Source organism: Amblyomma maculatum, chromosome 8 (genome assembly GCF_055883805.1).
Source record: "Amblyomma maculatum isolate TAMU_Amacu chromosome 8, ASM5588380v1, whole genome shotgun sequence".
NCBI classification, from domain to species: domain Eukaryota; kingdom Metazoa; phylum Arthropoda; class Arachnida; order Ixodida; family Ixodidae; genus Amblyomma; species Amblyomma maculatum.
In genome coordinates, this window is record NC_139351.1 from 51,139,502 (window position 1) to 51,165,811 (window position 26,310).

Genomic DNA, 26,310 nt, shown 5'->3' on the forward strand with positions numbered 1-26,310 from the left:
GGCAGATCGATGATGCACTATGTACGCACAAAAATAAAACACGACAGTAAGCTTAGATTACATGAAGCGACACCAACGCCGGTGTTTGAGGACACGAAAGGGCTCACTCGACCACAAGAAATATTTCTCAACAAAGTAATAACAAACGCTGCTTACACACCGCACATACTTGACAAGTGGTTTCTCCGAAGACACGAAACACTCAAACACAACATATGCACGCACTGTCAGGAACACTGTACAGCAGACCTAGAACATCTTATATGGCAATGTCCATCGTTTTCACAAGGAAGAAACAAAATTACGCATATTCCACACGACGACATGCCCACATTAGCAGGTCAGGTTATATCATGCACCGAAATAAAACACTCCATTGCTACATACGGCAGTGAGAGCGGCCTGCTTCGAGTAGTGTGAGAGAGGTCGACTCACAGCGCGAAGATCGGCCGCATGGCAAGCAACAAGCAACAGCTTGAAGAACCGTTAAGACGAAGAAGTTACACTCCCATCCCTCCTAACTCCCCAAGAACCCAAACAGCGGCCGAGAGCCATCCCTTCCTTTCAATAAAGGCTTCATTCATTCATTCATTCATTCATTCATTCATTCTTTGGAAGTACGGGGAACAAATGAGCGTAAGAAAGAATCTGCTTTGCATAAGGGGATGGTTACTTTGCAGGGATGATCTGTTGCCAAGAACTTTCATTTCAGAAGCCCACATAGCTCGTATTCCTACTTCTATCATCTTGAACCGACGTATCTTAGCCAGGAATATTATACTGATAGCTTCAACTCACTCAGTACAAAGTGTTGTTTCAAAAACCGAGAATGTCCCTCGCTTCCGTCTTACCAAGTAAATTGTGCTTTTGAACCGACAATTTTTGGCACGCAAAAGTCAAATACGTATATTTAAGAGACCATTTTAGGGCAATATCGTCAAAGTATTCGTTGTTCGAAAAATTCAGCATTGACATTTTCCGCATCGGTATGGTCTTCAGCATTGCGAGCGAAAAATGATAAGCCTTACTTTGGGAAGTAGTATCAGGCAGATGGCATCGCCTAGCAGTGGTTGGTCGTACGGTTTTGCGAAGTGGATCAGGAGCGTGACGTGGCTTATTTAGCAGCTGCTGGGAACTTTCGTAAGTGTAGTAACTGGCACCTGAAATCGCCAAGTATGATTGTTTTTAGGGCTTGACGACATCAAGCGGGGACGTGAGCTTCAGGCTTCCCAGTCTAGATGTGACGGTGAAGGGAAGTGTACGCTCCCGCAAGACTCATGAGTGTGGACAGGATTTGTGCTTCCGCGGTTGGTGTCACACAGTCATTGTCGAGGAATAGATTGATCGGTGAGTAAATAATTGTTATATGAGGTAGATGGTGAAAAAAATTCTTTTTCCACAATTTTTTTTATGTGAAGTATTAGAGCCAAAAGAGTCGATCTGACGTCAAGTCAGTCAAGAACGTCAGTATACTGTGCAATATCAAAACTGCTACTAACGTCGAAATTGAGAAAAATGCGTCTAAATTATGCAAAAACGTGCAAATTATCCAATTAAAAATGTTTAAAGAGTATAACGTCAGCAAAAAACAAGAAAAAAACATAAGCAGATGATAAAAAAGCCGGAAATGAGTGCAATGTGTCGCGGAAAGGCCTTCGCTTTACGGCACTTAAGAGTCTAAGTGCCTCCAATGAATGTTTCATTCCGAGTAGGGTATTCTACTCTTAGGCCACGCTGATATTCGTGCGGCTTTGTTAAGCAGGGCTTATCAATATCGGGTGACCTTTTGCATACTATTAGCGTCTGGCTGTCTGCTAAAATGTACTTGGGAGATAATAGAGGCACAAATGTCGTTCAGACTGTTTTTCACACCAAGTTACTGCCACAAATGGTGACAGTGCAGAATGCAACGCACCAAGAGATGTCGCACCGAAATACACTCTTTCTCTATTTGACTTCCTTCCGTAAATGAATTAAGCAACTCGGTGGTGCAAGCGTGCTCATCGATCGTCCAACTACGAAACTCTGTTGTACTTCGCACTGCTTAATTTAAAATCTGCGCAAAAGTGTCGATATAAGTCAGTCTAAGGTGCTAAAATAGTTAGGAATCACGTAAAAAGACTCTGTTTGGCTGCAATCATTCCATATAAATATATGCGCATAATGCGCTACAAAGAGAGAGAGAAATAGAGGCGCGATTCGATGGCACTGAGTGCGAAAAAGAGTACAAGATCATTCAACGCACTACAGCAAAATAAGGCTAATAGAAGCGTTTTTGGCGGCAAAAAATAAAGAGTATAATGGTTGACGGCACAACCAACTGTTCAGTTCTACGCCGCAATCAAATATCAACACTACAAACTTTTCAGCTCTACGGCGTAATAATATATCACATACTTCAAAACCATCATAACGATATACCTGAGAAGTCGGCGCTATACACTGCATAAATGTCGGCACTATGCATTGAGTTTCAGGGGGAGAAATCATGTCTTCAAAAAATTAGTAATAATATTATTAATAATTATTTACTCAGAGAAGTGAAAGGCGCGATATCTGTTACAATTCTGAAGACACCTGAACCGCGCCGTGAGGAAGAGGGAAAGGTGGGAGTGAAAGCGGAAAGAGAAAGAGGTGCCGTAGGGGAAGCCAACGGAGCAATTTCGACCTTTGAAAAAACGTTTTTACACGTGCTTTTCCTGTTCGCAATAATTAACCCTTTATATATTTCGGTGCGAGTTAAATTTAAATAACATATAATACTACGCATGATAACACGTGTTGCTGTTCTTTCCGTGATCATATCAAGTGAGCGTGATGGCACTATTCCATGAACTTGCGCTGTGGGAAGAAATACATAGCGAGTTTAGTATTCAGATGCGTGTTGCTTTCGCTTTCGAAATGTCGAACAGTTGCTTCTAGTGCATCTAATAATGTGAATTTGCCTTGTAAACTGTCGGTTTCCTTTCATTTTGTGATATGGGCAGTTACTCAAAAGTTAAAATGATGACTTCATTCAATCGCCTCTCACAGCTTCTTCCACATGTCTCCACGATATCCACCTTCTCATAATGAAACAGACATAATTAATATAATAAAACCAATAATAGCTCTGCTGCTCGGTAGACGGCTAATCGCAAAGCCAGTCCTGTAAATACAGAGGACTGTAAGCCAAGCCTCCTACCTGGCATCTTGATTACCACATGAGCATTTCGACGAGGCTCTGTTGAGTTGTGCTCACAAAGTGAATATTAGCAGCCTTAATACGGAGTCAGACGATTCAGACAAGACGCGATGTCTTAACCCGCAGGTCTGGGCGCGGCACTTTCGACTGCCGTGGATGAGACGACTGTCCACCTGCACTTCGTTGCGGAGCGGCAGAAGGCCCTGAGCCTGTACCACGCGGCCTTCTCGCTTTCGGCCGTAATGTACCCGGTTGTACTGGCGACCCTGGTGGAAACCTATGGACTCAATGGTGCCCTGCTGGTCTCCGGCGCCGTATCGCTCAACGCCTTGGCTGGCTCCATGCTCATAAACCGGTAAGCGGGGCTTATCGCTTCGGTTGGGTTCGCTTTGCTTTGAAGATGAGAGAATGCGGTCTGTAGCTTTAACTGGACATCTGCTAGTAGCGCCTACGTCCTCCCCTGAGCGCTGCGGCGAGCCAGTCTGCCGTGGCATACGCGCTTCTGCCTTTTCTTTAATAGAACCTTTTTAGTGGAATTGTAAAGATAGTTTGATCAACTATTTAACAACACTTTTTTCGCTATCCAGCTTGACGTCGCCATCATGGCCGCGACTCTGCAAGCAGAAAGAATTATCTCTTAAAACTGTCATTGCGGATGTGGTTGTAATAATAGCGACTAAAGTGCACAGCGCTGTTGACTGTCTTCACATGTGCCCTTACCACTATCGTTTGCCGCTACGATATGAAGTGAAAACTTTAATGAGTTAAAGGGACAACAAATATCCTGGCACAAGGCAATAAAACACAGATGTGTTTTTATATCCAATAGCCAGTCACTGCCACAACGTTTTAGTTCTCCCTTTTCTACACCACAACTCAGCGTTGATTGCGGGCGGCTATAGAGAGTGGGACGATAAGTGTGGCCTCCTTTCCTTTCAAACATATGCTTTCACATTTTACGGCCTACTGCACCTACAGGCCCGTGTGGATGTCCGCCACCGATCCACTTCCCTCGATCCACCAGCCTAAGGACGCAGAGGCGGAGGGCGCCGCTGCCCAGCCAGTTCCTGGGGGCGAAGGCGAGCCGAAGCCCGAAGAAGGGCACAAAACAGAAGGCGAGCATAAAGAGGTGAGTCCTTTCTCTTGCTCTGCAGGTGCTGTAGACTACAGATGGTACGGACGATACGCCGCATATCACGGTTTCGTAATGGTTTAATACACAAGCGTCAAATTTTCGCTCTGTTTTCGAAATTGTCGTTGACACGCAAAGTTCTCGTGATGAAAAAAAACGAAAGAGGCCTATAATTGTGCCTATTCCACAGGGGTTGTTGTTGTTGTGGCTGTATGAAGAAGGAAAAGAAAATGCACGCGCCTGCTACTGGCTCTGTACCCGAGCTACCTCCGCTGCCTCGTGCAGACAGAAGATCGGGGTGGTGCAGTAGTAAGACGCCCGACTAATGTGCCGGAGTACCCGGGTTCGAACCCAACCTCGGCGGCTGCGTTTCGATGGAGGCGAAACGAAGAGGCGACCGTGTGCTGTGCGATGTCAGCGCACGTTAAAGATCCCCAGGTGGTCAAAATTACTCCGTAGCCCTCCACTACGGCTCCTCTTTCTTTCCACTTTCACTCCCACCTTCCTCCCTTCTATTACGGCGCGGTTGCGGTGTCCACAGAAAACAAATGAGACAGTTACCGTGCATTTCCCTTCCTATAAATAAATCAGTTTTAAAAAAAAGATAGATTAGAGAAGAAACAAAAGGAAGAAGGAAAGAAAGGCGCGCGCTGCAACAACAGCCGTCGTCCACCACCGAAGCGGTGGCGTGTGCAATGACGGCCTACAACAGATAAAAATTCGGTGGCAGGCTGGCCCCCGCCGCAAGCGCCGGTGACCTACCTGCCCCAGCCCCATTAGAGGAGTCCACAGGGAAACATTGGAACAGTACGTACTTATGCTAGACACTGAGCCTTCTTTAATAGCATACTATCTATACATGTAGAACTTGGAGAAAAGGCTCGGTCGCCCTTGTTATTTCTTTATCAAAAATGCACTCCGAAAGTTCGAAGACAGTGAAATATTATTATATTAAAAAAAAGTTATTTGGAGTTTAAGCATGTATTGACCTAATGCTAGACCTTAAGCTTTCAGTCTTGCAGCGATAGCCTCTGTAACACTGCCTTTTCGATCCATAGTTATCCCCAATTTTTGTTAATAAAGAAATTAAAATAAACCGATTTATTCATAATTTTTCTGCACGCACGGAATGATGGACACCTACACCTAACCAGATCAAGGCCATGTTTTCATTTTTTTTCCTGTAAGCTATGCATTTCTTTACATGGAAGGAAAAGCCCAGTATCTGTTAGATTTGAGGAAAGAGGGAAAGGCGTGATAATAATTATAATAGTTGGTTCACAGGAAGAGAAAGGCGCAGTATCTGTCAGACTTGTTGCTGCGGACACCTGAAATGGCTGTAAGGGAAGGGAGAAAGTTACGAGTGAAAGTGGAATGAAAAAAATGGCTGAGACTTAGCTTGGTTAAGCCTGGTCAGATGCGAAGCATATTGATTGCTAAACTAGGCTTTCCATGGTTACACTTGGCTAAACTTTTCTTTCCATGGTTACACGTGCTTTTACACGGTTTAAACTTGGAATGCACAATGTTTTCCCATCGCATAAAACTAGGTAATAGCATGACTCGTTTCATTAATCTCTAATCTAACTGTGTTACCGACACGCACAACGAACATGCATATATGTAATACCCCTTTATATATAAACCTGTGCGATGAAAGAGCTACCCTCAACCATATACTCTGGGGATGCAAGGAGGACCCCCCACCTCCAGAATTAGGAGAAATCCTGCATCCAGATGACTGGGAGACCCTGCTGCGAAGCTCGGACCCGTGCATACAAGACCGGGTCCTCAAGCGCGCCTACGAGGTCGCTAACAGGCTTGACCTGCTGGCCATCTAGTAGGGCAATATAACTAGGCCCGGCCCTATATAACTATCCGGCTAAATAAAGGTTTCTTCTCTCTCTCTCTCTCTCTCTCTGCGCTATACCACGTGGCCCGCACAGCGTGCAACCGCAGTCGACGGCGCGAGCCGGTCCCCGTCTCTCCTCTGTCGTGACGTAAGCGTATCACGTGGTGGGACGTCACCATACCACGTGGTCCGCACGGCGTGCAACCGCAGCCGACGGCGCGAGCTGGACCCCCGTCTCTCCTCTGTCATGACGTCAGCGTATCACGTGGTGTGACGTAGCATTCCACATTCTTTGCACGGCGTGTAACCGTCACGAAGGGCTGTGGTTTACCTCTAGCAATATGCTTCGCATAAAAGAGTTGCCGTAGTGGAGGGCTTCGAGTAATTTTTATCACCTGGGGATCTTTAACGTCACAGCACACGGACGCCTCTTCGATTCGCCTCCATCGAAACGCAGCCGCCGCGGTCAAGATAGAACACGGGTACTCCGGCACAGTGGCGAAAGCGGAAAGAGTGAATGATGGTCCCGTAGCGGACGTCCGCAGAGTAATTTCGGCCACCTGGGGCCTTTAAACACTAAAGCTTACTGCAACGCCACATTAGTGTGGTACCAGCTTCCTTAGGGGAAAATTGTTTAGTAAAATTGTGTTCCACGTAAAGCAATTTTGTGTCTTGGCTGTAAATGTGGACTGAGCTATATTGCCGGCTTAATATATATGCTTTCGCTTGGGAAGCAGTCCTTCCGAAATGACGCAAGCCATCAATACTGTTCTTGAAAGGATGTGGTTACATGTGATCTCACGTTTACATATGGACGTGTTCATGCGCGCATTTCTTCCTTACTTCCTCAGGTCCCCCTTATCTTTCCCGGAGCTTATCCTGAGGAACATTCCGTCGCGAATGCCACACCTGGGGCTGCGTCCGGTGTCCATTCTGGCGCCGTTTCAGAGGTCGTCTCAGGTGTCCCTTCAGTTGCCCCTTCAGGCGCAGCTTCTGGCGCCGTGTCGGTCGATCCTGGAACAGCTGCTGAAAGCACGGTCAATCCTTCGCAAGCCACTGCTGCTCCAATCGAAGGAGAGCAACCGCCGCCTGCCGAAGGAAATGCAGAGCAGCAGCCCGGAGAGCCAACACTGGGCGTCGAGAAGGCACCCTCACCACCCGCAGTCGTCAGCGAGGTGAGCCATTTCAAAGGACCTTTGTAACCGCAAATAGGAGTGATCACAGGTGCTCTCCTTCCGATGCACCTCTCCGATTTTTTTTTCCTCCTGACGCTGAGACAGAATATGATGCACACTCTGTCCCCCCTGCAGACGGAGCCGTCGTGGACGCCTCCTGACTCGTTGTTCGCCTCCTTTTAGAACGCAGCTCTCTGACGCCCGTTCCTGGGTTTCGCGTCGGCGTCGGCCAAGTCGGCATCGTAACCAGCTCCACCCCCTTTCATCCCACCAATTCGATGGATGGATGGAAAAACTTTATTTTCGTCAGAGAGCATGTATGGATGGTTCCGTGTTAGATGGCCATCAACCCATGGCTGACGGCGACCTGGGTGGCCCACTCCACGGCCCTGGTCTGGACGACCGGGTCTGAGCTGGCCAACACGGCCTCCCACTGCTCGAGGGAAGGATCACGCATAATATCCGCCGGTGGCGGTGCTATGCTACAGCTCCATAATATGTGGTCATAGGTTGCCAATTCCTGACACCATTTGCACTCCGGCTGAATGTCCGGGTAGATTTTGCTCAACACGTATGGGTTGAAGAAACATCTAGTCTGCAATCGTCGCCAGACGCATTCCTGCGCCTTCACCAATTGCTTGTCCGGGGGTGGGTAAATCCTCCGCTCAAGTTTGAAATGATTAGTAATGTCATGAAAGGATACCAGCCCATCTCTCGTGGACCTTCCCGGAACGTCCGGCTCACCTACTCGGCTGACGAAACCTCGAGCATTCATGTGAGCCGTCTCGTTCCCAGGATTCCCAGAGTGTGCTGGTACCCAGACAATTTCCGCCTCCGTAGTCCCTCGCCCCGTGGCCCGATTCAGCAATCGCGCCGCTGTGACAGATATTCTGCCCCTCGCCAAATTTCGGATGGCTGTTTTGGAATCGCTGAAGATCAAGTCAGCATTACTACTAGTAATAGCTAGTGCTATCGCCGCTTCCTCTGCAGTTTCTGGGGAGCGGGTTTTGACTGATCCGGAGGCGATCAAGCGTCCCCGCCCGTCCACCACCGCAATTGCAAATGCGTCCTTGTCCCTATACTCGGCGACATCTACATAGACTGCCCCGTTGTACTTCCCGTACTTAACATGTAAAGCTTTGGCTCTTGCCTTCCTGCGGTCCTCGTGATGTATTGGATGCATGTTCTTGGGCAAAGGTTTTATGTACAAGCCCTTGTGCATTTCCCGCCTAATCTGAATTTTAGTGTCACCAGCTGGAGCATCAACTCCAATGCCGATCCTTTCCAATATGTCCCTTCCTGCTTTTGTTTTTGAAAGCCTACCGAGCTGCATCACCAAGTGCGCCTCCCGTAGTTCTTCTAGGGTGTTGTGCACCCCTAATCCCAGCAGCCTTTCGGTAGACGCATTGTGAGGCAACCCAAGGGCCGCTTTATATGCCTGCCTAATCATAGCCTCCACCTTGCCTTTTTCCGTCGCGTCCAACTTCAAATAAGGCGTCGCATACACTATTCTACTGAGCACAAACGCCTGCACCAGCTTACACAAGTCCTTTTCCTTAACACCTCTCTTACGATTAGCGATTCTCCTGATTAACCTCACGGTAGCATTGACCGTATTTTTAAGCCTTTTCAAGGACTCGCTATTTTTCCTGTTAGTCTGCAGATACATACCCAGGATCCTGATCGTTTGAACCTCAGCGACCGGTACGCCCCCCACTTTGACCTCTAAAGGCGGTGGCAGCACATAGTGTCTCGCATGTATCCCTCTTGGCTTGTCCCTCAGCACAAAAAGCTCGGACTTGGGCTGAGAGCATGAGAGTCCTGCTTCCCCTGCTAGCTCCTCAACAATATCCACCGCGTGCTGTAGAGTTTCTTGCAAATGTGCGTCACTGCATCTTGTTACCCAAAGAGTAATGTCATCCGCATAAAATGTATGTTTAAGTCCCGATATCCCTTGCAGCCTGGGTGGTATCTTGATCAATGCGAGATTAAATAGGAACGGCGATAATACCGACCCTTGCGGTGTCCCTCTGCCCCCCAATGGGAAGGGATCCGATTTCATTTTTCCGACTATAATCTCCGCAGTCCTACCCTCCAGAAACGATCTGATGTACCGGAAGGTTCTATCCCCCGGTCTTATGTCCGATAAGTTCCTCAATATTGCCTTATGGGTAACATTGTCAAAGGCCTTAGTTAGGTCGAGCCCCAAGATAGCCTTGGTGCCCGTGCCGTACCCAGGATCAACAACGTCTTTTTTTAGTTGTATCATGACGTCCTGCGTTGATAAATTAGCCCTGAAACCAATCATTGTTTCAGGTATCAACTCCTTGTCCTCTACATAACCCTGAAGCCTGTTCAGGACCACATGCTCCATCAATTTGGCTAAACACGACGTTAGCGAGATGGGACGCAGATTCTCAATGCAGAGCTTCTTCCCTGCTTTAGGAATAAATGTAATCCTAGCATGCTTCCACTCTGGCGGAATCTCCCCGGCCACCCAAAATTTATTCATCAAATTCGTGAGTGCCCCTACTGACTTGAAATCCAGGTTCCTCAGCATCTTATTAGTAACCCCGTCCGGACCCGCTGCTGACGTGGTACGAAGCTGACCCATTGCAAACTCCACCTCCGCCACCGTAAAGTCTGCATCTAATTCAAGGTTTTCCTCTCCCGAGTAATCCGGCAAGCAACCGGCCGCCTCTGCGTTTATGTAACGTCTTCGGAGTTCATGTATAAACTCCCCAGTCGTGCCTTGATACCGATGCACTAACCTAGCCATTTGCCCCTTCTGCGCAGATTTGGTTGCCGTCGGGTCTAAAAGGTGCCTCAACAACTGCCATGTTTTTTTGCATCCGAATTGCCCATTCATCCGGTCACAAATCTGCCCCCACTGTTTGCACTGCAACTCCAATGTGTACGTTTCGATTTCTCGTTCTAACTTGGCCATCTTTCTACGGAGCACACCATTATGCCTTTGTTTCTTCCACCTCCGAAGGAGACTCGCATGTGCTTCCCACATGTGTAACAATCTGGAATCAGCCGTAGAGCCCTCCTCCTCCGCTGGAACCTCTTTTGTGGTACTCTTCACGGCCTGCTTGAGTGCCTCAACCCAGGCTCCTAAGTCCTCGATTTCCCCGGTCACTGTATCATTCCTGACTTCCCGAAATCGGTCCCAGTCCGTCACTCGAGTTCCTTTCACGTTGTCTTTGTGCTTAGCAGCACTAAATATCGTGGAAAGGATATAGTGATCACTTCCCAGTGGCTGTCCCGTGTTTACCCACTTTGCATCCCTGATACCATTCACAAATGTGAGGTCTGGAGAGGTGTCTATGCTCACGCTGTTGCCTATCCTTGTATGATCTAGCGGGTTGTTCAAGATCGTCCATCGCAGGTCCTGGGCAACCTGCCAAAGTTTATTTCCCTTCGGGCTGGCTCGGATGTAGCCCCACTCCGGATGAGGCGCATTGAAATCCCCCACCACGATGAGTTGAGACCTAGCCGCTAGCCGTTGCGTCTTTATCAGGAGGTCTGGCAAGCCCACCCCCTTATCTTTTGGAGAAGAGTATACATTAAGAGCAAAGAGACTCTTATCGCCTTTTCTTTTGGGTAAAATCTCCAGCAGGACGTAGTCCTCCCTGCTGCTATCTATAGTATGCTGAATCACTGTGGTGTTACGATGGACTAGCATGGCCGTAAAGACGCTCGATACGCCCCCTCGATCAATTTCTGGTGGTGTAAATGTCTTAAATCCCGGTAATTTAACCGAGCCGCTAGCCTCCTGCAAAGCTATAATGTCCGGCTTACTATCTAGATTTTGTATGTGCAACTGCAGGTTCCCCCGCTTGCGACAGAAGCCCCTGCAGTTCCACTGCCAAACCTCAATTTGCTGGCGAGGGGCCATGGTGAGGCACTAGGTTCACTAACATCGGCTCCTGGCCGACTACGGGAGGCAATCTAGCCTCTAGCATAGCATTTAGGTGTTTAAACATACCCATTACTTGGGTCTGGAAACCCCTTAAGTCATTGGTGAAGGCGTCAAGACGCTCCTCAATCTTGCCTAGTCTGGCTTCGATCTTGTCGACCCGACCTTCCAACCTATCCTGTCTTTCTTCCAGTTTTCCTACTCTCTCTGCAAGGGTAAGCATGTCCCTCCTAAGACTAGTGACTTTAACTACTGGCTGCGGCGTGTCCGCCGCCGAAGTTTCTGCTATTCTCTTCGCATGAGCTCCCTCATCTGCCGGCGGCGGCCTTTTGACCGTCCCCCGATTCTCCACTTCCATAGCTGTACAGTTATCGTCCACGCTAGAAGCGTTCGCCTGCGCCGCTTTCTGTGGGGCGTCCACGCTAGAAGCGTTCGCCTGCGCCGCTTTTTGTGGGGCCTGGGCCAGCGGCGTCTGTACCCTTTCTACTCTGCCGGTTTTAAGCGCGCGTTCCATCTCTGCCATCCTAGCTTCCATCTTTTTGATAGTTTCGGCTTGCTGCAACACCTGCCTTTGTAGCTCCTTCTCTCGAGCAGTCTCATTTTGGGAGCCCGTGTTTGGCCAGCTCACCTTTTTCCTTGTGGCACTGGGACTTCTTCCATGACCGGAACCTTGCCCTCCTCCTTTGCCAGGCTCGGGTCCGGGCAGTGACGGGAAGGAAGCTGACCGGTCCCTTCTCTTGCTATCGCCTCTCGCACCGCTAGATGACCGCTTCCTGGGCCTCGAACGCCGCTCTTCCTTGCCAGTTTGGCTCTTGTCCTTGTTGCTGTGGTGCGAACGCCGCTCTTCCTTGCCAGTTTGGCTCTTGTCCTCGTTGCTGTGCTGCAGACCCGTCGGCTGCTGACGGGCTAGACGAAACTTGCAGTTGCGGCTTCCCGTGCTGTGCGCCCCATGGCACACGATGCAGTCCGGCGTGCAGGTCAGCGACTCTCCGTCCGGTGGTGCAGGATGTTCCTTCCCGCAACGGCGACACAAATTAGTCTTCGGACGATAGCAAACGTCCGCCCGATGTCCCACTCGTCTGCAGTTATAGCTGGTCTCGACTAACTCTCTATACGGGATCACAGCGTACAGACAGTTCCAATAAATAACTTGCCGGGGAACGCGCTTCCCGCCGAAAGTGATCTGAATCGCCTTTGACTTGCCCAAAGGTCTGGCATCCAAAATGTCCATGTCTTCGTTCTTCTTCAAGAATCCTGCGCGAACTTCTGCCAATGGGCATCCGTTGTACGCATTGTAAATTACTCCGCGCACAGAGTTCTCCGGCGCCGCCACGTACGCCGAAACCTCAAGGTCACGACCGCCCAGCTTGAGCGTCTTTACATTCGCATATGCCCCACTACGATTCATACACGGCGTGCTCACCGTCATCGTGTTGTTTGTCTCATTGACCCGCACCAGGTCTTCTTCCACCGCAGTCGCGTTCGTCAGCTCTGCTGCCGCTCTCAAGGCACATCCGAGCTCCCTCGGCGTCACTATACTCAAGTCCCAATTCTTGGGCCGGCACACAACCTTGAAATCCTTGGCTGGCATCTTCAGAAACGGTGCCCGTTTCTTCCACACCGGCGCTTTCCCCCGCTTGACTTGGGCTGCTCCGTGCGTCTGGCGCCCGTCGCTGCCCGCCTGTTTCTCGGTAGGCCTACTCTCGGAGTGATCCCCGTACACAGACTTCTTGAATCGATCTTGCGCCTTCAAAACCCAGGTCCATTCTCCCGCCTCGAACTCTTCGGGCGATATAGATTCTCCCTCAACGGAGTACTCCATTGTATTCAGCCTCGCAAAGGCCCACAACCACAAGTCACAGCCCCGGAGCCCGGTGCCGCAGGCGTCGGCTCGGCCTAATGATTAGGCCTGATTTGCCGCGCCGTGGTCGAGTACAAATCGTGAAAAAACCCCTAAAAGGGGGGAACACTTGCCAAAATATGGTGTCCACAGGTACAGGGCAACTGCCTGCAGACGAGTCCACAAAAAGCAAGTCCAAGGCACAGCGCGTTCCGCCGAAAATCGGTCTCAAGGCGGGAGCTCATGCGGAACACGTCCGCACAGCGTCCGCTCTACAACCGCAATCCCCACCAATAAATAGACAACCACCAATTCGAGATTGTCTATTTATAGGAAGGGAAAGGCGTAATAACTGTCTCACTTATTTCCTGTGGACACCTTAACTACGCCGTAAGAGAACGGAGGAAGGTTCGAGTGAAAGTGGAAAGAGTGAAAGAGGAGCCGTAGTGGAGGGCTACGGAGTATCTTCGACCAACTGGGGATCTTTACCGTGCGCTGACATCGCACAGCTCTCGGGCGCCTCTTCGTTTCGCCTCCATCGAACGAAGAGGCGTCCGTGCGCTGTGCGATGTCAAATCCCCAGGTGGTCGAAATTACTCCGTAGCCCTCCACTGCGGCTCCTCTTTCTCTCTTTCCGCTTCGGCACTTCGGCAACCGAAGCCTCGCAGGAAGAGAGGGGGTACACTCAGCGGCGAACGATGTGGGCAGGAGCGCGCGCAGCAACTTGAGAATACGAGGAAAGGAAGGGTGGGGGTCGCCGGGCAGCGCTAGCAGCGACTGACTCATGCCGCTGCCGCCGCTAGCGAGTCAAGACAACGTGACTGCGTGAACTGATTGATTGATTTATAGGAAGGGAAAGGCGCGGTAACTGTCCCTTGTTTTCTGTGGACACCTCAACCGCGCCGTAAGGGAAGGAAGGAAGGTGGGAGTGAAAGTGGAAAGGGAGAAAGAGGAGCCATAGTAGAAGGCTATGGAGTAATTTCTGCCACCTGGGGATCTTCAACGTGCGCTGACATTGCACAGCACACGGACGCCTCTTCGTTTCGCCTCCATCGAAACGCAGCCGCCGAGGTCGGGTTCGAACCCGGGTACTCCGGCACAATAGTCGGGCGTATTACCACTGCACCACCCCGGCGGGGACAAACTTCGTGGCGCCTATAAGCCGCACTCTAAAAACAAAATTCCCACAATTCCGTTACTTGCTAATGCGAAATTTCAGCGCAGCTCATCAGCTGTTTCACCTTTTCGATAGTTTGAGGCCACGATTTCGAGCAAGACACGTATGTACAATTAGAGACAACTTTCTTAATTTTTCACACGTATTTTATCAAGAAACACTCCACTAACAGTACTTGGCTGTCATGAGAAGAGGGGCTTCCCTCTTTTCCTGCGTGGCGGCGAGGGGGCTCTCCGGTTGCCGAAGCGACGGCTCGCTATCAGCGGATCACGGTGCGTGCATCCCGATCTCACTCGCTTCACTCGCTAGCGGCGTCAGCGGCACAATCAGTCGCTGCTATCTGTTCGTCGCGCAACGTTCCTATGAGTCCACGAGCTGCCTCCCGCAACCTTCCAAAACCTCAATTGCTCTCTTCATTTCTCCGACCACAAAGCTTCTTTCATGACAGTCAAGAACTGTTAGTGGAGTGTTTCTTGATAAAATACGTGTGAAAAATTATTAAAGTTGTCTGTAATTGTGCATACGTGTCTTGCTCGAAATCGTAGCCTCAAACTATCGAAAAGGTGAAACAGGTGATGAGCTGCGCTGAAATTTCGCATTAGCAAGTAACGTAATTGTGGGCATTTGTTTTTTAGAGTGCGGCTTATAGGCTCCATTTTTTGTGTTGCGCGTAGTCATCGTTGGCGTTGTCGGTGTCGTCGTAGCCAACCACCTTACAGCCATGGTGCAGAGTCACATAGCAAATCGCCACTTCTCATTCCCAGCTGGCGGCAGAGCATAGCGATGGAGATCCCCTCCCGTAGGAGGGGAAGTCGCTTGAGAGGCTGCGGTTGACTTAGTGCCTTAGACTGCACGGCGAGAGCGTGGGGAATGAGCAACCGCAATGTATCTGCCACAGGAAGCGCCGAGAGCGTGGCTACCGTAGATGAAGTTATTATGAAGGAGCAATATTGTGCAACCTTATGGTGTTGCTACACGAAGAAGACAGTGACTTAGTGAAATGAGAAGATAATCGTAAAAGAGCGCATCAATTCACTTCAAAGAAGCCTGAGAACGAAAGGCAGAGGAGGGGGATACGGCTGGAGAGGTAAACGCGGAATCATAATGAGAAAAGTGTACGACGAGAGGAAAGAGCTCGAATTCATAGTAATTAGTTTCTAACAACTTATGCGCAGAAATTCGGCGCGGGAGCTAATCTTCCCGTTTAGTGATTATCTGGCGTGGGTGTTGTACTCAGATTACTGAACTAACACAACCGAGCATATCTCTGACGAGTAATAGTAGGCAGGTCACGCGGGTTTCAGGCACGTAGATGGCATCGATTAATGCACGACTTTGGAGCTGGTAAATCCGCTAATGTGACATGAGAACCGAACCTAGGACGCTTGGATTTCGAGTCAGAATTACAAACCTAGGTCCCGCAGGGTGGTTTGGACATGTTGGTCAAAGCGGGCCTTTACCTCTATACAGGGTTATATTTGGCATAATTTGGTGGCTTAACGCATATGCTATGAATTGTGATGAAAATAGAGGCACACATCAGGAGAGTATAGTGTTTTACGAGTGTCAAAGAGCATGCACTTGAACGTTCACCTGGAGCGAGAGCCACAAACCTAGAGCAGGTTCGCATTACACCCTTGAATGGGGAGCTTGTCTCCCGAAAGTTGCTGCGGCGAAATACGTTTCAGAAGAGGCACGCGCCCTCGCCACCCACGCGTCTCTCGAGGCGAGCTTGCACGGCAATTACTAACTGGGAAAGAAGGGAAGAGCAAGGAAAAGGGAGAACTGGGGCTCAATCCTTTCCAGAGATTGGTAGTTAAAGATTGGGATAGAATAGAGTACCACCTAACGATAGATTATGATAGATTTTACAGTAGGGTCCGATTGCGCATATAGATGTGTCTCTCATGAGGCTGGCCGCACTCTATCACAAAACACTGAATGAGTTGCTAATAAATCTCGCTTTACCGAGTCTCGTATTTGGCTTATTTCCTAAATTTTGTTTTCTCATTCAGGGAATACTAACGAAAACATGCAAAGACAGGCTAATTGATGAATATAGTGGTAATTCAACTGTATCTTTTGGACCGAAAACATACCTTTCGTGTGTACGAAAACCACGGTAAAGCAAAGCACATTGGAGCCACAACATGAGCATGCGTGGAACTGCGGAAGGATACAGCACTCATGCTCTTTCGCATCTAACGCTCTTCCGCCGTCAACTGCCACCGAAACACGAGAATAACAGCGTAGCAAGACTAGATGAGAACTCGAAGAGACTGATTACGAAAACTGACTAATAATAATATTAGGGGGAAAAGCTGGATTCAAAAGCTATCGTCGAATCATTCGCCTCTCATTCTGTGCTCTTAGCGCCGTTTCACGAGCGATGAGTTTGAAGTGGAAGTTTTTCGTTCTAATGAGGTGTTGAACTAAATATTTTTGAAAGCCATTGCTTCTCGTAGGTTTTTGAGGATCCCTCAAAATCTACATTTAGACGTAGGTATATAACACGAACTAAGACCACACGCTCTCTCCATCTTCTCCGATGTATACGCGCTTGAGTGCGATCAGCAGTTTGTTCTGCCAGTCTGCGGCTGCTCCAGATCGCTACATATGATTCTTTTAGCATATCTGAAGCCCACATCAACCGTACGCACGCGTTACAGTGAGGGGGAGGGCGGTCAGCACTTGTCCCTTTCTGCTTTGACGGAAAATGCGTCATGGGACCGGCCGCATAATTTAAGCCAGCAGCAGCTTTTCAATTCCTCAGAATTAAGGTCTCGTATCGGTCAATTAACGTCCTGCCGCAGACGCGAAATAATTTCTCGCCACTAAACCGTTTTCCACGCAGAAACCAAACGGGGGTATTGTTCCCGGCAGTTCTATTCGTCCTGCTTAGCTTGGAATAATTGCTTTTCGTGGTCCCTGACTGACAAATTCTAACCTGGATTCACTTCACGTAAAGTGCGGATTATAAAGACTTTGACTTTATTCCTTTCCCTTGCATACAGAACCCAACTATTTTACAGATCTTTACTCATTTTTATCGAAGACGCGTTGAGGTTAATTCAATACCTGTGAGCAGTATGGGGTTGACTAAAAATAGCGCTTTATTTCACATCAAGTTGTGTGCTCCTACATAGAGACGTTCAATCGTCTTTTATTATTATCCATTTCGCACAAAGGAGCACCTTGTACACTTTTGTGGGGTAGGGTAATGTAGGCATGCAGGAATGATGTAGTGCAACGCTCGCTGTGTCTTCACTTCATGGAAAGGGTAGCCGGAAGAAAGCCTAAAGGGTGCCCTTTTTTGTCTCGCATGTGAACTCAGTCCACTCAGGACACGACTGTGGGCCAAATCCTGGCGGTCCACTGCGCGCTCACCTCCCTTTCGGTGACGGCGAGCGCGCTCATATATGACTACGCCTTAGATGGGGACCGGGAGCAGGGTATGTCGGCTACCCTGGCACTCGTCGCTTTTGGCATCGGAGACCTCGCTGGTCGGGTGGGCTACGAAATTCTAATAAGCACCGGGGAACACCGCAAGGTAAGAGATTTCTCAATACAGGCTTCTCCTAGAGAGTAATGTCTTAGCGTCTGAGGCAATATCAGCTCTTGTGAACACTAGCAAAAGCCGCACAGAGAAGGTAGGCACACGTACTCTAGGGCTCTTGTTCCCTGTCTTCAATTTTCCTTTAATGCAGGAGTTCCTTTGACGGCTACATTTACGGCTCCTATTTTTCGGCATGCTTCCGTCTACCAAGGCAGATGGTCATCCACAGGTGGCCTGGTTACTGTCAGAGGAGTTTTCAGAAATACTTGTGTATTGTTGTATTAGGTGTTACTTCAAAATAATGTCAGGTGAATAAGTGCTGATTATGAACAGTCTCTTCAATTGACTATTCCAATAACGACATTGCGAAGGTACGATTGCTATTTTTGGAAAGCTTATAGCACGTACGCCCCGATATCAAGGATTCGAGGATTGCCAGGCGCTGCCACCACTCACGGCATGTTTGCTTGATTCATTGTTATAGCACCACATACCGCCACTTGTGTAAAACATGGCCATATACTTAGCTCATCCGGTACTCCTACTCCACTTCTGCCATTTCCCACTCCTCAAATGCCACTTTTGTTACTAAGAAGCTAAAACATCCCATAATGGAGTCGCTATGGGAGGAACCTTCCTTAAGGGCTGCTGCCGATGGCAGAGAAACCCACTGCCGAATATGCGATCGCCTTCGGAAGTGACAGGCGAGAATGTTAACCATGGAAGAGGACAGAGAGCGCGATCGGCTAGCGTCAGGTGCAGATGACAGAACAGGAGAAAGTGCACCAGGATGAACTATATGTGTTACTACCTTTGTCATGTGCCACTACTCGCTTTCCTGTGCGACAGCTTACAACTACGCTTCCTCATAATCTCTATTTTGTTTGTGCCGACAGACAGAACGTGGGCCACCAGTCATGAATTCCTGCAGCGAAATAATCTAGACGTATCAAGGGTTATACCGCCAATTTTCTGGAAGTACTCCATACTCTTGTCACTCTCACTTGAGCTGCCACTCATGAGGAAACGGCTCACACGCATACAAGGTAACACGAGCAGAACTTCCATGATGCTTGAGTAGCCCTCTTGAGTAGCCCAAAGTACATAACATGTTAACGATGCTACACGACTTTGCAAATAAAGGAACACATTTTCGACTTAATCATAGGGTTTATAGAGAGCGCAGAACGTTGGTCTCGTAGCAAAACTTTTAGTGTATGTCTATATATGTCATTGCATCTGCTTGCAGTATTCTAAAGCACATTGTCCAAATAATGGTGCGCTATCTGCAATAGCAAACATAGGTTAAGCCATTGGGTTAAGTTGCGTCTCTGAGAAAACCTGTATGGCAATCCCCATCAAGAAGAAATCCCTGGAGCATCGATGCATAACTTGACGGATGAAAATTCAGTGCTTCAGATTATCAGCGTGCGAAGAGAAAGGGAAAGGGACTTAAAATGCCGTATTGCCGCATGTCAGATACAATTGTTTTCGTGTTGAATGTAAATAAATGTCTAAACCCAACCAAAATTCGACTTTAACAAATATATTCTTGGGGTATACTCTTTATTTCTTCTGTCTACTCAAAACTTTCCTTCGCTTTCCGCATCTTTGACGTAAATTCCGTCGCTGTTTAGATATTTCGCGGCAATTTCCAGCGTGATGGAAAGCCTTCACTAGCTTGTATTGCGTTCTCATGGTACCTTCAACGCTGCGTCATAGCACCTAACCATGCTCACAAAAGTCCACATGGTCGCGGTTACCGATAGGGTTGGCCTCTACTGCATAATCGGCCAGCGCAAATCTGGCTTGGCTGATTACATCGTCACCTTTACGAACCGGACATTCACGTAAGCCGTATACCGTAAAAGCCTTGCCCAAAAAAGTTCAATGTAATGATCGAAGCCAGGTCCAACTCATATGGGCAGCCACAGCCTCAACGCGCGATTTAATCATTCCCTCGAGGACATGCTGTGTATGCCCCTCTTTTGCGATCACTTATCTGTATTTTCTTCCTTCCGCATTTCACTCTTAAGATATCGTATCACCGTCCACTGCTGGTTTTTGTCCTATATTTAAAGCGCCATCCTTCTTCAAGCGAAAACATTCCCCTTACTAACGAACGCATCCTAGTATACCCTTGTTTATGATGCAACCTAACACTCAGAAAATTTGTCCAATTACTTGCTCACTTACAAATTAAACCCACTGTCACAAAATATCCCGCCACGACAGGCATCATATGACACTGTACTTTTGTGGCACTTTGTAGGGCTGTGGCTTCGGCCGAATACACTAGGATCATCGTTTAAATTTCTGCCTAGTCTCAAGGGCCCTACTGTGTTATGAAACACAGAGCTCTATTGCAATAAAAAACATCTGAAGCAGTCTCATATAAACTTCATCATCGGGAACGCGAACCTGGTCATGTCGATTGTCTCAAAGAATTACGGAGGCCTGCCATGTTGCCTAGCCGTAAGTAGCCTCGTGCCTCATGTTCTCTGGTGGCGCAATTATAACCATTCTTTCCAGCAGTTTTGCTATCGCGATTTTCACTCTGTGCTGAACCTCCCTGACCACGGACAGTTTTCGACGCTCACTCTGCTGTTGACGGAGTGACTTTCGACAAACCCTTATCTTTCACATTTGATTTACTGAAAGCAGCATTAAATACAATGAGGACATTTGAAATTTCAAAAACAATAAAGTAATAAAGGCACGAGACAGTAGTGAACAATTTTAGCAATGTTTAATCCACATTGAAGGCAACTAACCTGTGCAGGAAGGTGGTGGCTTACGGGATTTAACGTTCCAAAGCGACTCAGGCTGTGAGAGACGCCGTGACAAGGGACTTCAGAAATTTCAACTAGCTGGGGATATTTAACGTGCACTGACATCGCACAGCACACGGGGGCCTTACTTTGTGCAGGAAGAGGAGGTAATGTTCAGCTACATTTCCATTCAGAGGGAGTAGAGCTTTTGCCTAATAAACGCATAGTGTGCGCGCTATCATTTCTTGGTAGAAGATGACGAGAATTGCATCATTCTGCGTTTTCAGTTCTTCTCATTCACAAATGCGCTCGGATTTTTATAATATATTCTGACGCAATTGCTTTTCATAAGTGTTTGTCGCTTTACTCAGCCTAATATGACAAATACTGCATACACCTTAAACACATATTTGCTTTTCATCTCATCAGATCAAGCTAAGTAAGGGAAGAGACTGTTTATCATACTTTTTCGCCGCATATCCTGTCCACCTTTTTCTTATCGCAGGTGATGGCGGTACAGGCGTTTTTGATGGGTGGCGTGCAGTTCCTCATGGCACTGGCCAAGGAGGTCTTCCTGCTGGCGCCAGTGAGCTTGGCGCTGGGTTGGCTCAGCAGCTCTCTCGACATGCTGGCTGAGCCGGTGCTACGGCGTTACGTCGAGGCGGACGCTTTCGAGCGCCACCTAAACGTGTGCCGCTCAGCTGCGGGCATTGCCTGCCTCATCGGACCAGTAATTGTCAGTGAGTACAACCATCAAGTGGTTTAGGGTATTTTGTGACGTGCACACACCGCCATTGTAAAAATTAAGGCGCGGACTGTTGGCTATTTATTGGCTCATCTTTAGCGAGTTCGTATCTTGGCTGCTTTAGAATGAAGCTAAATATCAGAGCATCTTTTTTCTTCAGCAACTACTCCAGTGTATATGCCGTTCTTGCGTCTATGTATCGGTTTTCGAGGTCTATTAACACCTAATAAATCCAATGGTTTAGTAAAATGTTCACCTTTTTTACATCACAGAGGAGCGCTGGAACTCTGCAAACAAGGTTGTTCACGGTGTAATAATCGTGGTCCTATGTATCCTATAATTTCTTACTGGTCATAGATTTGGATTTTAAAAATTATGAGATACTTTGGTGCGCGATCTGTACGTCGGCTGTATCAGCGAAGATTACAATATGAGAAATAAGGTTTACCGAATGCTCGATTGGTTAACTAAGCCAAAAAATAAATTTCAATTTTATTGTTACTTTTAATGGGCTGTCAGTCACGCGTAATTCCGTTCTCTCAACGACAGGGTCCCGCAACGTTTTCCTCGCTAGTTGTCTCTCAGAAAGTTGCTAAGAGGTGTCTCTGAACACAGCGTAAAGGTAACGTACACCCACTGAAGGGCGAAAATGATTACGGTGAAGATAATTGCATAGTGTAGCCGCTGCCGTAACGTCACCTCCTATCTGTGTTCACGGCTATTAAGAATCAAAAACATCGCATCATGCAACCTAAAGGGGAACACACGCCATGAAAGGTATTAGTAATTTATTCCAATGATGTAAGAAAATTCAATAAATAATTGCACTCACAGGATTCGAACAGGTGCTTTGAGTGTTAAGACATGTATTAATCCATTGCGCCACAGAATCAGCGGGAAAAAAAAAACGGCCTTTAAATGCGCTCCAATATTTGTAGCCAGGTTGCGCTGCTCAGAGGATCCTACTAATAGCATTGAACAACGACGGGCAGCTTCAAGGGAACACCGAGAGGCAAAGAAAGCACAGGTATCTCAGGAAGAAATAGACCAAAAATGTGAATCGTATTGACAAAAGAAACTTGAGCAGACCACCAATCGCTGGATGGCTGAATTTAACGACTCCACTAAAGACGGGCCAATAAAATTCTGGAACCAAATAAGCTGGCTTGGTAAAAAGAATCAAAGAAAGCAGGATCGGATTCAAGATGACGAGGGATTTATTTACAGGAAGGGAAAGGCGCGGTAACTGTCTCAGTTGTTTAAAAGCAGACAACGCTGTGAACTACATTACATCAGTTATAGCCGAGTCCTTTAAGAGTGACGATAGGGTAATCTCCGCAAATCAGGAAGCAACACAAGATAGCCGAATACACAGCAGATTAGGATTGACAAATGTAAACTGGAAAAAGGCGGAAAAAAACATTTCTAAGAACACATCTCCAGGATTAGATGGAATTTTGATCAAGCTGATTAATGAACTTGATTCAAGTAAGGAGACGTTGCTAAAAGCTTTGGAAACAGTCATAACGGATAAGCAAACTCCGGACAGCTGGAGGCAGAGTAAAATGAATTTGATTTATAATGTGAAAGGCGATAGGATGCACATAAAATCCTACAGGTCGATTACGATAACATCTGTTATGTACAGGTTGGCCATGTAGGCGGGGAAATTAAAAAGGCAATCATGGGCAAAGTAAGAAGATACTAAGAAGATGGTAGGCGCTTAGATGGTAGCCTGTTCGTGCTTGCCCAATGCATCGAAATAGCTAGAGCGGAAAATAGACCTTTGTATTTAGCCTTTCTGGACTTAAACGGGGCGTACGACCAACGTAAACAAGGAACTCCTTTGGAACATACTAAAAGAATAAGGTATTGGTCATGAAATAACAGATTTCCTAGAGCTAATATACCGGGAAAGCAAAGTAGAAATTACACAGGAGGGGATAAGAAATACGGACGCTGTCAAGGTATGCAAAGGATTAAGACAAGGTTTTCCTCTATCTCCGCCGTTGTTCATGCTTTATACGATAACTATGAAACTGAAGCTACGAGAAAGTAATCTAGGTTTTATCCTATCATATAGATTAGGCGGAAAGGTCGTAGGGCAGCGCCTCCCCGGATAGCCAGGAAGACTTGCAAACTCTAGTTAAGTATTGCGTAGACAAAGGGGGCGCTCTAGGCTTCAGTTTTAGCCCAGTTAAGCCCTGCGTGATGGTTTTCAACGGCTCAACTGATCAGGGCCTTAAAATTCAAGACCATGAAATACCCAGGGTGGCAGAATATAAATATTCAGAGTATGAGTAAGCGAAGGTTTAGCATACATTGAAAAGAATGAGCAATCACTTAGGGCAAAAAGGAGAAGAGATGCCTGGATAATGAAGCCCAAGCATTGTGGGGTACATCAGGTATCAGGTGGTGAAGGTTATTTATAAAAGGAATTATGGCGCCGGGCCTTACAATCAGAAATGAGGCTTTGAGCCTAGAAACATAGGTACAGTCGACAGTAGAACTAAATCAGAGAGCCGTCGGACGATTGCCACTGGGTGCCAACGGAAAAACTGAACATGAGGCGGTACAGGCATGTTCCGGAGTTAGGCATGTTCCGAAGGACGGAAAGTGCAGAGTAAAATATTTTATGAGGAACGCCTGAGAAAACTGGACAGTAGCAGGTGGGCAGCTTAAGTATTTAAGTCAGTTCAGTTCAGGCGTTCAGTCGTGTCCGACTCTTCGTGACCCTATGGACCATGTCACGCCACGCTTTCCGGTCTCTCACTATCTTCTTAACATCACATAGCTTCATCTGCAATGCCTCGAGAATGCCATCTAACCATCGCGTTCGCTGCCTACCCCTTCTCCGGCGACCCTCAACCTTTCCCAACATCAAATCTTTCTCCAGCGACTCCTCTCTTCTCATCAGATGACCAAAGTAGCTGAGCTTTAACTTCAGAATTTGACCCTCCAATGAGCAGTCAGGGTTTATGGTCGACAATATCGACTGATTTGATCTTCTGGCAGTCCAAGGAACTCTTAAGAGTCTTCGCCAGCACCACAATTCAAACGCGTCAATTCTTCGGCGGTCAGCCTTTTTCACAGTCCAACTCTCGCATCCATACATCACAACTGGAAAGACCATAGCACGGGTTATACGGATCTTGGTTGGTAGACTAATGTCTCTGCTCTTTACTAGGCGGTCAAGGCTAACCATTGCTCTCTTTCCCAGAAGCAGGCGTCTCCTAATTTCATGGCTGCAGTCTCCTTCCGAGGTAATCTTGGCGCCCAAGAACAGAAAATCTGTCACAGCTTCCACTTCTTGTCCATTGATGCTCCAGGACTTGATAGGGCAAGACGCCATGATCTTCGTCTTTTTAATGTTCAGTTTAAGCCCAAACTTCTCACTCTCTTCTTGTACGCGCATCACAAGTCTCTTGAGTTCCACTTCACTTTCTGCCATTAAAGTGGTATCATCCGCATATCTAAGGTTGTTGATACGTTTTCCAGCAATCTTCACTCCAGCTGAAGACTCGTCCAGACCGGCCTTCCTCATGATGCACTCTGCATATAGGTTAAATAGGCAGGCCGACAGTATGCAGCCTTGCCTCACTCCTTTCTCAATCGGAAACCAATCAGTAAGGCCATGCCCAGTTCTGACTGTGGCCTCTTGCCCTTCATAAAGGTTCCTGAGGAGACAGATGAGGTGAATTGGAACTCCCATCTCTTGGAGAGCTTGCCACAATCTGCTGTGATCTACGCAGTCAAACGCTTTCGCATAATCAATAAAGCAGAAGTAAATGGGTTTCTGGAACTCTCTTGCTTTTTCCATGATCCAGCGAAGGTTGGCAATTTGGTCTCTAGTTCCTCTGCCCTTGCGAAACCCAGCTTGCACGTCCGGAAGCTCCCGATCCACATACTGCTGCCGCCTACCTTGCAGGATTTTTAACATCACCTTGCTAGCATGCGAAATAAGCGCGATCATGCGGTAGTTGGAACAATCTTTGGCACTGCCTTTCTTTGGAATGGGGATGTAAACTGACCTCCTCCAATCCTGTGGCCACTGCAGGGTTGTCCAAATCTTTTGACATAATGTATGCAGTGTGTTAACAGCGTCGTGGTTGAGGTTTTGAAGCAACTCAGCTGGAATACCATCAATTCCGCTAGCTTTGTTCTTAGCATGGCCGCAAGTACCTATACCTAAAAAGCGTTGACTCACAATTGTGGAAAAAAACTAGGAAACTAACCAGTTAGTATGCTGGTCAGAAGGGCGGAGAAATAAAGAGCGTTAAACACAAGGGGGAAACAGCGCAAGCTAAATACGGACAAAAAGGGAGGATGAGACACACACAGCGCTGACTTACAACTGAAGGTTTATTTCAGACACGTCGGTAAATATACAGTAGCATCAAGGGATACAACAACAACCTGGTTGGGAACAGTCATCGCCATCAGAAAACATACAGGTAAACACAGATCATCCAGCTCTCGATAAGAACTGCAATTCTTTTATCTATAAGGGCAATGGAGGGGGTGCTGACACAATGTTCTTTAAGATGCGCAATGTTTAAAGCTTCAATAATCTCTCGCGTGGTTTTGTCACCACACCTGCGTATCACGCTCGTGTTGCCCAACTCAGGGGTGCATTTGCAATTTCGGCAATGAATGCCCAGATGGCCCGAGATTCGTTGCGTAACATTGTGATTGTGCTCAGACAATCTCTTGTTGAGGCATCTGCCGGTTTAGCCTACATATGCGTGGCCGCAAGACAAGGGGATGGAATATACAACACCCTGAGCACAGGAAACGAACCGGTTGCGATGATTAACTTGCGATGAACCAACTAGCCTGCAACGTTTTGTTCAAGCGTTAAACAGCAGGTGAAAAACACAGAAGGTAAAAATTGGATACATTCTATGGAAAAGAAACAGAGAGTAGAACTATACCGAAAGTGGAAAAGGCAGATCA

The 26,310-nt window shown here is 47.6% G+C and overlaps 1 protein-coding gene across 1 annotated transcript in view; it reads left to right on the top strand.

Annotated features, from left to right (window-relative positions):
• LOC146181146 (uncharacterized) overlaps positions 1-26,310 on the top strand; it is a 63,422-nt gene that overhangs the window by 17,881 nt on the left and 19,231 nt on the right. The window contains exons 3-7 of the mRNA XM_084575716.1: positions 3,311-3,539; positions 4,163-4,313; positions 7,020-7,343; positions 17,617-17,832; positions 21,115-21,349. Coding sequence (XP_084431842.1) covers positions 3,311-3,539; positions 4,163-4,313; positions 7,020-7,343; positions 17,617-17,832; positions 21,115-21,349 — 1,155 coding nt within the window. The remainder of the gene's footprint in view (positions 1-3,310; positions 3,540-4,162; positions 4,314-7,019; positions 7,344-17,616; positions 17,833-21,114; positions 21,350-26,310) is intronic.